The sequence below is a fragment of the Lithobates pipiens genome, unplaced genomic scaffold (assembly GCF_037356315.1).
Source record: "Lithobates pipiens isolate NorthernLeopardFrog02 unplaced genomic scaffold, aLitPip1_a1.2 Scaffold_1, whole genome shotgun sequence".
Lineage (NCBI taxonomy): Eukaryota > Metazoa > Chordata > Amphibia > Anura > Ranidae > Lithobates > Lithobates pipiens.
In genome coordinates, this window is record NW_027507685.1 from 145,806,495 (window position 1) to 145,818,933 (window position 12,439).

General features: G+C 41.7%; 1 protein-coding gene across 1 annotated transcript in view; it reads right to left on the minus strand.

The window, feature by feature from the left end:
• FUBP3 (far upstream element binding protein 3) overlaps nt 1-12,439 on the minus strand; it is a gene marked incomplete at its 5' end in the record, with an annotated part of 63,639 nt that overhangs the window by 6,389 nt on the left and 44,811 nt on the right. Inside the window, 1 exon segment of the mRNA XM_077478141.1 lies at nt 7,198-7,274. Within this exon segment, the coding sequence (XP_077334267.1) occupies nt 7,198-7,274 (77 nt within the window).

The following is a 12,439-nucleotide window of genomic DNA, read 5'->3' on the forward strand; positions in this document are numbered from 1 at the left end:
GCGGGGGACCCGAGAAGAGGAGGATCAGGGTCGCTCTGTGCAAAACCATTAACACAGAGCAGGTATGAGATTTTTTTTTCCTGTTTCTCTGCCTTTAATATAAAAAAGTGTACTCATAAGATTGTTTTTAAATTTTGGATAGGATGGGTCACAAAACAAAGATTGCATGAAAAATATCCAGGGGAGCGAACGACAGCTGGGGATGGGACCAGGTAAGAGAACCCCTTGCTGTGCCTTGCATGAACACAGCAAACTATAACCAAGTAAACTATTTTTTTTTCCCCGAAGATTATACATTTAAAGTTCACCAGCACAAAGCTCTAGAAGCTATTAACCACTTCAACCCCGGACCATTTTGCTGGTCAAAGACCAGACCACTTTTTGCGATTCGGCACTGCGTCGCTTTAACTGACAATTGCGTGGTCATGCGACGTGCCTCCCAAACAAAATTGACGTCCTTTTTTTCCCACAAATAGAGCTTTCTTTTCACCTCTGCGGTTTTTATTTTTTGCACTAGAAACAAAAATAGAGTGACAATTTAAAAAAAAAAAAACGCATTATTTTTTACTTTTTGTTATAATAAATATCCCCCAAAAATATAGAAAACATTTTTTTCCCCTCAGTTTAGGCCGATACATATTCTTCTACATATTTTTGGTAAAAAACAAACAAAAAAAATAAAAATCGCAATAAGCGATTGATTGGTTTGCGCAAAAGTTATAGCATTTAAAAAATAGGGGATAGTTTTATGGCATTTTTATTCATTTTTTTTTAACTAGTAATGGCGGCGATCAACGATTTTTATTGTGACTGCGACATTATGGCGGACACATCGGACATTTGACACATTTTTGGGACCATTGTCATTTATACAGCAACCACCGCTATATAAATGCAGTGATTCCTGTGTAAATGACACTGGCAGTGAAGGGGTTAACCAGTGGGTGGCAGTGTAGGGGGTTAAGTGTTCCTAGGGGTGTGTTACTAACTGTGGGGGGGCTGGGCTCTCATTTAGTCAACACTGATCTCAGCGTCACTAGTTGCTAGGCAGAACAGGGAAATGCTGTTTACAGCGGCATTTCTCCGTTCAGCCGCCCCATGAGACGATCGCGGGTATGCCCGTGGCGATAGAGTCTGCGGGACCCGCGACCCGACTAGCGGGGGTCCCGACCGGCACGCGAGTGCGCCGCCGGCAGCGTGCTCGCAATGGCTGGGTGGCATTAAAGATTGGACGTACCTGTACGCCAATATGCCTACCCGTGCCGACGTACATCGCCGTGCGCCGGTCGGGGACCGGTTAAAAAAGATCTTAAAAAAGCAAAACAAACACAGATGCCCCGATTCTGTGTTTGATACATGTGGAAAAGACATGCTGCATCCAGGCCTAGGGTCCTTCCATGAGGGTGCAGATCCTGAACCAATATAGTCAGAACTAAAAATGTATTTCCCCCCACTGCTACAATTTCTACATTGTGATACACAAGGAAAAAAAATGAAATCCACCCAGGAAACAAAAAAAATAAAAAAATTGTAGATATAGGTTTTATAAAAGATGGTATTGGTACCTGAAACTACCCCCGATAGCTTTCTGGAAAACATGCTCAGCAGAAGAGCTGTATCGAGAGAGACTGACGTTGCCAACCTACACTCAAAATACTATGGCCGCATAGTGCTGTCACTCTAAGACTGCAAGTTTGTTGAAGGGAGACTAAACCCAAATAACCCCAACATTGTGGTAATGGTTCATTATGGAAGAAAAATTAGGTCATTATTCTGACTATACTTTTTAGGGTGTCTATGTGACAAGAATGGCAGAATGGAACCTTTTGGGAAGATCACAAGGAGAAAAAAAACCCCCCCCCAAAAAAAAAAAAACACACACCGTTAGGGCTTGGTCCTGCATTCACAAACTCAGGTGTGCGAGCTTGTTTCAATGATGGTCGGTGCAATGTAAACTAGCACAGAAGTCGAGGCCCCTGAGCACAGCCTGGAATTTAAAAGCGGATACAGATACCCAATGATGTCTTTTAACGACAAAACGTGTAGGGTAAAGTCACGGCATGCGATGTCATTGTGCACCAGGGCCACCTTGTTGGTTTGAAACAATACGCATACATATGCTGGTTTTAGATTGATGAATGTGACTGTAATACTTTGAATAAATGGTTGTCTGGTTTTACTACACTATGAGATGGCTCTGTTCGCTTTGATTTATACCTTTTTGGGAAAGATGCTAATTATCTGGTTAAACCGATTTAGACGATGGCGCAAGCAAGGCAAACTGTCCCATTCATCCCTGGAAGTCTGGTGGCCATCCTTGGGTCCATAACTGATATTTGACCATTCCTTAGGGTGGCCAAACCCTTATGTTAAGAGGCTGTGTGATTGGTTTGGTGGTGGAGGACGTCCTTATTCCATGTCTCATCTTAAGCACCATCACCCACGGGCCACAATATGAGGATTGTGACTGGACTAATTTAATTCTTATGTGGTTGCACGTTTAGAAACCGGTCACCTGTGATTATTAGCATTGCACCAACTACCATTTAATGCCATACACATTTGTTGCCAGCAAAAATTTTCTAGCTGCTTTTTGTAGAATTTACTATTTTGTGCCTTAGTGTGGGTATTATTTGTGGTTACATATACCTAAAGCCACCAGATAGTTTCAAAGGGCTGCTTTTTTTTGGTACAGGTTTATCTCAAGAGTACCTGCATCCTTTTTCAAAACCTTTGCAAGCTAAAACAGCGTGCGTCTCTTTAGCTGGAGTTGCCCTTTAACCTATCAGCTGACAACACTCCAAAAGCAGCCTTGCATGGAAAAGCCCCCTATTGTGAAAGCAGCCATTTACCTCAGAAAAAAGTACAAATATTTGTATACAGTCTCGTAAATAGCACCAACACCTAATGATACTTCTCTCCATTAGAGTGCAAGCAATGTGTGGGAGAGGGGGGGGGGGGGGGGGAATCATTTCACCTTGGAAAATGAATAGTGGCAGAGGAAAATTGATATGTATGACCACTAATGTATTGGTTTAGGATATTTCCTTATGCTCTGGCATGTGGTCATTAACATTCACAAGTACTATCATACAGTACGAGTCTTCAGCATCTGCAACAACAATAAACAGAAGATACTTCAGAGTCGGGTGCCTCGAGTGGTTCACCTTCACTAATGGATACAGGCCTCCTACATGCTTATAATCACACAAAGGGCAGTTTGCCAATAGCATTGGAAAAAAGAAACCTATCAGAAATAATTGCTCAGAGACCTGATTGGTTGCTGTGGCGCTTGCATATCACTACTGCAACGTGACTATCTGCCTCCTGACCTACCCTCCACAGCAGCAGACTGGGAAGGGATGGGTAGTGCTAGCAGCCAATCAGGCTGTGCTTTATGCACATTATGGTGACAGTAAACATGGTGTCAGGGCAGAGTTGATGACTGTTTGCTGCTGCTTCCTCATACTCCAATAGAGCAGCCTGGGATAAAGGAGGCGACACCACTATACACCTTAACTATCACAGAGGTGGTGGTGGCACACTCTTTGCTGTGCTATCTGGCAGGAGTTTGGATCACAAATATCAAATCCCTTGGCACAAAAGACAGAAGATTGTATGTTTAGAGCGCTAAGAGGTAGGGAAGATGCAATGTCTATTCCTCTCCTACCACTGAGTGTTTTAGGTCTATTCCTATGTGTATCCGGAGTGATTGAATGTCATCAAGGTGGACCATGCAGTTTAGGACGAGGGAGTGAGAGGTGTGTTAGGCTCAGCTGTGCCTAATATTATAAAGACACCCAACTATGCCATTACTTAAGGAGAATACAGCCAAAGCATTTATAGATCACAGGAGTGCAGTTTGTGCCCGATGTCGGCTGACGTCAGACAGTCAAGGCTGTAAAGAGATTGACCACATGATCAGAATTCCTCCAGTTCTCTGGACCAGCACCTGGTCCAGCCTCTTGGGTGATCCGCCGAGAGCCTGAGCCAGCCCCTCCACAGCTGTTTTTGGTAGATACACAGTACAATTGAAAAAGATCAGCCAAATTTAAATCTGATTGTATTACTACATAAAATGACCATAGCTACACTGGCAAGAAAAATAAAACTTATGTCAACCACTTGGTTTTCTGCAGTAATTTGCCAAACAATGAGATCTGATACTCATGTTTTGTCTACTGGTGCGACTTAAATAATATGCTTAAGCTGATACACAAGCATTCCAATTGGTTGTGTCTTTATTGAACACACCCATTAAATATTCGCAGTGATGGAGGAAAAGGTAAGTGCACCCTTGGAGTTAATAGCTGCTTTAACCTCCTTTAGCGTCAAGCATTTTTGGTAGCTCTGGATCAGAACTGCACAACATCCAGGAGGAATGTCTAACCATTCCTCTATGGGGTTAAGGTCTAGGCTCTGACTGGGCCACTCCAAAGTGCAAATTTCTTTTTTCTGAAGCCAGTCTGTCGTGGCTTTACTTAGGGTCATTGTCCTACTGCATCAAACTTCTAGTAAGCTTCAGCTGGCTGACAGCCCCTCCCCCCCTGACATTATCCTGTAGAATCTTTTGGTAAACATGGGAATTCTTTTTTCCCCTCAATGACGTTGAGTGGTCCAGGCCCAAGGCGGTGAAACAAGCCCAAATCGCAATGTTCTCGCCACCATATGGAATGAAGTTTGGATGTTGTAAACTGGTCTTTATTTTCACCATAGTGCCAAGTATTCTTCTCGAAAGATTCAACTTTTATTTGCTCAGTTCACAAAACATTTTCGCTGTAGCGCTGCAGTTTGCCATGGTGCTCTGTCAAATTTCAAGTTTGCAACAGTGTTTTTTTTTTTTGAGAGCAGAGGCTTCCTCCGTGGGGCTCATGAACAGGGATGTTTGGCAGTTACAGTTAAGTCTTCAAGACTTTACCAGTTATCTGTGGGTTCTTTACCTTATTGAGGATTCTGCATGGTGTCGCAAGAGCCATCCTATACTGTCTCCATTTATAGACAAATTGTCTGACTGATGGATGCCTAAACACTTTGAGATGGCTTTGCATCACCTTATAGCCTTAGGCAGATCAACTACTATTGATCGCATGTCTTCAGAGAGTTCCTTTTTGCGAGGCATGGTTCACATCAGCTGATGCTTCTTATAAACTACAATCTTAAAATGTTTTAGTATCTTACCAATCCAAACAGCTCTAAACCACACCTCCAAACTTATTTCATTATTTGGACTCCAGGTGTGCAAACTACTGACTACAAGTAGCTTTCATTTAAATAATTAGTCTCGTGGGTTCACTAACTTTATCCTTCAGCACTGGAATTTTAATTTAATCAGTTTAAAGCAGAGGTCCACCCTAAAGTGGACCTTCCGCTCATCGGAACCCTCCCCCCCCCCCTCCGGTGCCACAATCGGCACCTTTCAGGGGGGAGGGGGGTGCAGTTACCTGGATAATCCAGGTAACTGCACCCACTTCCGGGATAGCTCTCTGCGGAAAGGGGCGTAACTTACGCCCCTTTCCGCAAGTGCCCGCCCCTTCCCGCAAGTGCCCCGCTGCCTCTGGGATCTGTGTGTTTCCCAGCAGGCAGCGGGGCACTTGCGGGAAGGGGCGGGCACTTGCGGAAAGGGGCGATTCGCGCATGCGCAGTAGGGAACCGGGAAATGAAGCCGAAAGGCTCCATTTCCTGATTCCCATACCCAAGATGGCGGCGGCAGGATCCGACAGCCGACCTAGAGATCGGCTTCGGGTGCCGACATCGCGGGCGCGCTGGACAGGTAAGTGTCACTATTTTAAAAGTCAGCAGCTGCAGTATTTGTAGCTGCTGGCTTTTAAAAAACAAAAAACAAAAAAAAAAACAAAAAAAAAAAAAAAACGCGGAGTCCCGGTGGACTCCCGCTTTAAGCACATTGTGTTTGTCTATCAAATGTGACTTAGATGAGATCACATTTTATGGCAAATAAACTGAAGAAAACCAATTAATCTTAAGAGGTTCACCCACTATCAGTGTACTACTTATCTCACATCCATTTAATAACGGTACATTAATAGGTCCTAGCCACTGTGAACAAGCACAGGGGACAACCATACTGAATAAAAAAAACTGAACAAAAACAAAAAACTGAATATCTACAGTTTGTCTTGATGTCAAAGACCCACAATGCACATAGTAGCCAGAGCCTTGACATCTTTTGGCTAAAAAAAAAAAAAAAAAAGCTACTTTTTTCAGGACAGATTTGGGAGCACCAACAAGCAATACATGCAAGATTTCCAGCACTGAAAATGTTTGAACTATTGAATATCCATTTTATATAGAATTTATGCTAGCATGCAGTTTCTTATTTTGCCTATATTTTAGTGTATTGTAACTGCAGTCTCCCTTTATAATGTAAAAAAGCTACACAAACTGTAAGCACTATAAAAATACTGTATAAGAATGCCAAGGTTTGGTTAAAGATGCTGCTTTTTTGTACCACCTCTTGGGAATACAAGTTACTTGCCTATAAACCCAAATGCCTCTGGCTTCACTCTACATGTCAAAATGTTTGGATCAGCCAACCAAGGTTTTATTGACACATAGTACAAAGGATAAAGGTTACAGATTTTAATCCATCTACAAGTCTTCATTGACTTGTGCAGTCTTTTCAAATCTACACAATCTACTGCTGTTCCTGGTCTTGATTGATTTGGCCAATCCTTAATCTACAATTTCAGAGCATTTTGAGGTGTTTTTTTTTTTTTTTAAATATCCCTATCATTTCTATACAAAGAGCAATGTGCTTTGAGAATTTTTTGTATTTTAAACGAGCTGAATACTGGGAGTGCCCATATTCTTTAACCATTAATAAATGCAGGAATACGTTAATTGTAAAGGAAGCGCAGAGGTATGTGACCTGAGATTGACAGCCTGGCATCACCCAACCTAAGCTGTGAGAGGCAAGATGACACCCAATAACTGGGAAAAATGGCACAGTGTTTGACCTTTTCCAGATTAAGCCCCATTGTAGTATGTTTAAGTATAAGAGTTTGCATCTGCCTGTGATTTCTGTATGATGGAATATTTTAAAGATAACAATGTAGAGCGTTCGCCTCGACTTCAAAATATTTGGTAATGCTTTAAGAGTACTATTGCTTTAAGTGAAGTGTGAATTTTACCGACAGGTCCACTTTAATAAAATCTGGGGTGTCCAAAACAGCCACTCACCTGGAAGTTGCTGCGCAGGCTGCTGCCATGCTTGGTAAGTGCTACCCCAACCCTGCGTTAAAAACGCCTGAGGACCACTGGAAAGAGAGGAAGATGACAATCAGAATCTGCATTGGACTAAACTAACCCACACACAGACATGCTCTAAATCCAGTATTTCATTTTTAAACTGAGTGATTGAAAATGGTAAAGAAGTGTTCATATACCATACTGTGCAAAATGCCTGGAAAGAGATCGATATAAATACATATACACACACACACTAATCAGCCATGAAACTTTCCACCTAATAGTTATCAGGTCCGGCTTTTGCCGCAAAAAAAAAGCTGATCCACCGAGGTATGGATGCCACTAGACCTTGGAAGGTACAGTGCATCCGGAAAGTATTCAAAGCGCTTTACTTTTCCACTTTTTTGTTACAGCCTTATTCCAAAATGGAATTCATTATTTTCCTCAAAATTCTACAAACAATACCCCATAATGACAACATGAAAGTTTGTTTGAAATCTTTGCAAACTTAAAACAAAAAACAAACAAAAACACACCACACATGTACATCCGGGTTATTCACAGCCTTTGCTCAATACTTTGTTGAAACACCTTTGGCACCAATTACAGTCTCAAGTCTTTGAATATGATTCTACAAGCTTGACACACCTATTTTTGCGCAGTTTCTCCCATTCTTCGTTGCAGGACCTCTCAAGCTCCATCAGGTTGGATGGGGAGAATCGGATCACAACCATTTTTCAGATCTCTCCAGAAATGTTCAATTGGGTTCAAGTTTGGGCTACTCAAGGACATTCACAATGTTGTCCTGTAACCACTCCTGTGTTATCTTAGCTGTGTGCTTAGGGTCATTGTCCAGTTGGAAGATGAACCTTCGCCCCAGTCTGAGGTCCAAAGGACTCTGGAGCAGGTTTTCCTCAAGCATGTCTCTGTACATTGCTGCATTCAGCTTTCCTTCGACCCTGACTGGTTTCCCAGTTTCTGATACTGAAAAACCTCTCCACAGCAGGATGCTGCCACCATCATCCTTAACGGCCGGGATGGTATTGGCCAGGTGATGAGCGATGCCTGGTTTCCTCGAGACATGCTTGCCATTCAAGGCCAAAGAGTTTAAACTTTGTTAATTCAGACTAGAGAATTTTGTTTCTCATGGTCCGAGTCCTCCAGATGTGCTGTCATATGCCTTTTACTAAATTCTGTCTGAGGTCTACAGACAATTCCTTGGATGTCATGGCTTGGTTTGTGTTCTGACATGCACTGTTAACTGTGGGACCATCTATAGACAGGAGTGCACCTTTCCAAATCACGTCCAACTGAAATTACCACAGGTGGACTCCAATCAAGTTTTAGGAACATCTCAAGGAGGATCAGTGGAAACAGGATGCACCTGGGCCCAATTTAGAGTGTCGTGGTAAAGGCTGTATATACTAACATACATCAGATTTTTTTTTTTTATAAATTTGCAAAGATTTCAAACAAACTTTTCACATTGTCATTACGGGGTATTGTTTGTAGTATTTTGAGGAAAATACAGTTGTGCTTATGTTTTTTACCCTAACAGATTTTATGATTTCTTGGCCATTTTTCAGAGAAAATGAATGATAACACAAAAACATTTATTTTACTCATGGTTAGTGTCTGGCTGAAGCCATCATCAATCAACTGTGTTTACTCTTTTTAAAATCATAATCGCAACAGAAATTACCCAAATGACCCTGATCAAAAGTTTATATACCCTGGTGATTTTGGCCTGATAACATGCACATAAGTTGACACAAAGGGGTTTGAATGGCTATTAAAGGTAATGATCCTCACTTGTGATTTGTTTGCTTGTAATTAGTGTGTGTATAAAAAGGTCAGTGAGTTTCTGGACTCCTGACAGACCCTTGCATCTTTCATCCAGTGCTGCACTGATGTTTCTGGATTCTGAGTCATGAGGAAAGCAAAAGAATTGTCAAAGGATGTGTGGGAAAAGGTAGTTGAACTGTATAAAACAGGAAAGGGATATAAAAAGATATCCAAGGAATTGAGAATGCCAATCAGCAGTGTTCAATCTGATCAAGAAGTGGAAAATGAGGGGTTCTGTTGAAACCAAACCACGGTCAGGTAGACCAACTAAAATTTCAGCCACAACTGCCAGGAAAATTGTTCAGGATGCAAAGAAAAACCCACAAATAACGTCAGGTGAAATACAGGACTCTGAAAACATGTGGTGTGGCCGTTTCAAGATGCAAAATAAGGAGGCACTTGAAGAAAGATGGGCTGCATGGTTGAGTCGCCAGAAGAAAGCCATTTCTACCCAAGTGCCACAAAGTATCCCACTTACAATATGCCAAACAGCACAGAGACAAGCCTTCTGGCACAGTCATTTGCAGCAATGAGACCAAAATTGAGCTTTTTGGTCACAATCATTTAGAGAGAGGAGTCAACAAGGCCAATGATGAAAGGTACACCATTCCTACTGTGAAAAACGGAGGTGGATCGCTGATGTATTGGGCATGTGTGAGCTACAAAAGGCACAGGAAATTTATATATTATATTAAAAAAAAATACTGCAGGAATATTTGCATTTATCAGCCAGGAAGCCGCACATGGGAAGTACTTGGACATTCCAACATGACAATGATCCAAAACACAAGGCCAAGTCGACCTGTTATTGGCTACGGCAGAATAAAGTGAAGGTTCTGGAGTTGTCATCTCAGTCTCCTGACCTCAATATCATTGAGCCACTCTGGGGAGGTCTCAAAAACGTGTAGTTCATGCAAGACAGCCCAAGAATTTACAGAAACTGGAGGCTTTTTGCCAAAAGGAATGGGCAACTTTACCATCTGAGAAGATAAAGAGCCTCATCCACAAATACCACAAAAGACAGTTTAAGTGTGCACGTGCCTTTAACATCGGCACATGCAAATGAAGGAACATCTCTTAAACCATGCAGGTTTAGATGTCCAGTGTGGCTACTGGTAAGCCCAATTATAGGCTTGACTGTAGTAAAAATTGGCTGTAAAGGGTTTACAAGCACTTTAAGAACTGGGGTATGTAAATTTTTGATCAGGGTCATTTCAGCAGTTTGTTGTGATTATGATTTAAAAAAAAAGAAAAGGAAACAGTTAATTGATAATAAATGGCTTTAGCCAAACACCAACCACGCGTTTAAGAAATGTCTGTGTCAATCATATTCTCTGAAAAATGGCCAAGAAATCAAATTTTGCCATTGTATGTAAACTTATAAGCACAACTGTAATGAATTTAACCCATTTTGGAATAAGGCTCCAGAATGCAAAATGTGGATAAAGTGAAGCACTGTGAGTACTTTCTAGATGAACGGTATGCTGTGTTATCTGGCAGACAGTGGCATTGTGTAATCACTTGAGCTCTGGAAGGTTTTTGCCCACTCCATGACCAGACCCTTTTTTGCCATTTAGCACTGTGAAACTAACTGGTAATAAATTGGTCATGCAACACTTTATTAAAATTTCAACTGAAGTTTATATATATTCGATTTGTTTACACAAATAGAGCTTTTTGGTGGTAAACCTCTGGATTTCTTTTTTATTACATAAATGCTAATTTTGGAATAAAAAATAAAAAATTACCTTTTGCTCTAAAACCTATATCTTTGGTAAAAAAAAAAAAAAAAAAAAATCCCAATAAGTGTATATTAATTGGTTTGTGTGAAATGTATAGTGTCTAGAAACTATGATATATATATACTGGAATTTGCATTTACTTTTTTAAACTGTAATGGTGGTGATCAGCGACTTATAATTGAGACAGATAGTGTGGGAGGCTGACAAGAAAAGTATACAGTGGCTTGGAAGGGGTTAGCATCTCTCCATATTCAAGGGATTAAGCACGACGTGCCTAACAAGTATTAATTTGCGTAATATGTGCTTTTTACTAAAACATTTGTTTTTTCCCTGCAGGGAGAAGAAACAAAGATCGTTCCCTCTGTACAGAGCTCTGTTTGTCAACACAGAGCTCCGGGCTGTGATTGGACACAGCCAATCAGCAGATCTCAGTCATAAATCATTGGCAAGTACCAGTGGGTGGGGTGATTGGACACAGCGGGACTGAGGTGGGGTCTACATGGATCAGACTCATTTTTTCCAGGATATCCAATTATCCTGCTAAAAAAAGGCCACTGTGGAATATTGTTTCCAGGAAGGGGCGTACTTTGACACGCAACACTGACCTAAACATGGTTTCTGACCAAGTAACATCCACATAAGTGGCAGGACCCAAGGTTTCCCAGCAGAACATTGCCCAAAGCATCACACTGCCTCCACTGGCTTGCCTTCTACCCATACTGCATCATGGTGCCATCTCTTCCCCAGGTAAACAAAGCACACATTACTTTGCCATCCACAAGATGGTAAAAAAAAAAACCACAATCAGGCCACCTTCTTCCACTGCTCTGTGGTCCAGTGCTAATGCTCACATGCCCATTGCAGGCTCTTTTGGCTGTGGACACGGGTCAGCAAGGGCACCCTCACTGCTCTGCGGGTATGCATCCCGATACACAAACTGTGATGGCCATTTTTTCTGCTTTCAACACATTAACGTCAGGAACATGTTTACTTGCTGCCAAATTCAAAAGCTCTTCAAAATCAGTTGCCGTGAATTAAATCAATGTTATTCACTTAACCCGTCAGTGATAACGTTATGGCTGATCAGTGTATAATATAAATCCGGCAACAGTGATCAGTGTATTCTGATGATGGGGAAGGCTCCCCCATTGTCTGAACCCAATAGCACAGCGGGGGTGATTTCCCCGAATCCACCTCAAATGAGTAAATGGTGGAATCAGGTGTATTTTTTTTTTTTCAGCCCACGATTAATGTATAGCCAGCTTTTGGGCCGGTTTACACTAGTGCGATGCCAGACATCGCATGTGCTGATCACACATGCGATGTCTGGGATCACCGCTGTGCTGATCACATGTCATCTGTGCAATGCCAATTCAGCCCTACAAACTGTATGGCTGAATTTGCATTGCATTTGGACCAAACTTGTGCAGGACCATTTTTATTCGCACCCCGATTCTGCAAATTGAACTGCATTTTACAAACCGATTGTGGGGTGTCTTTGTATTAACAGGCTGCGACTTTAGTTTTTACACATAACAACCTCTCTCCAAACTTCTGCCTTAAAGTGTTTATAGTCAAATTTAAAGTTATTAACAGGAAAGTAAAAAAATTACCCCTGCCTGATTCTCCATTGGAAGATCTCGCCT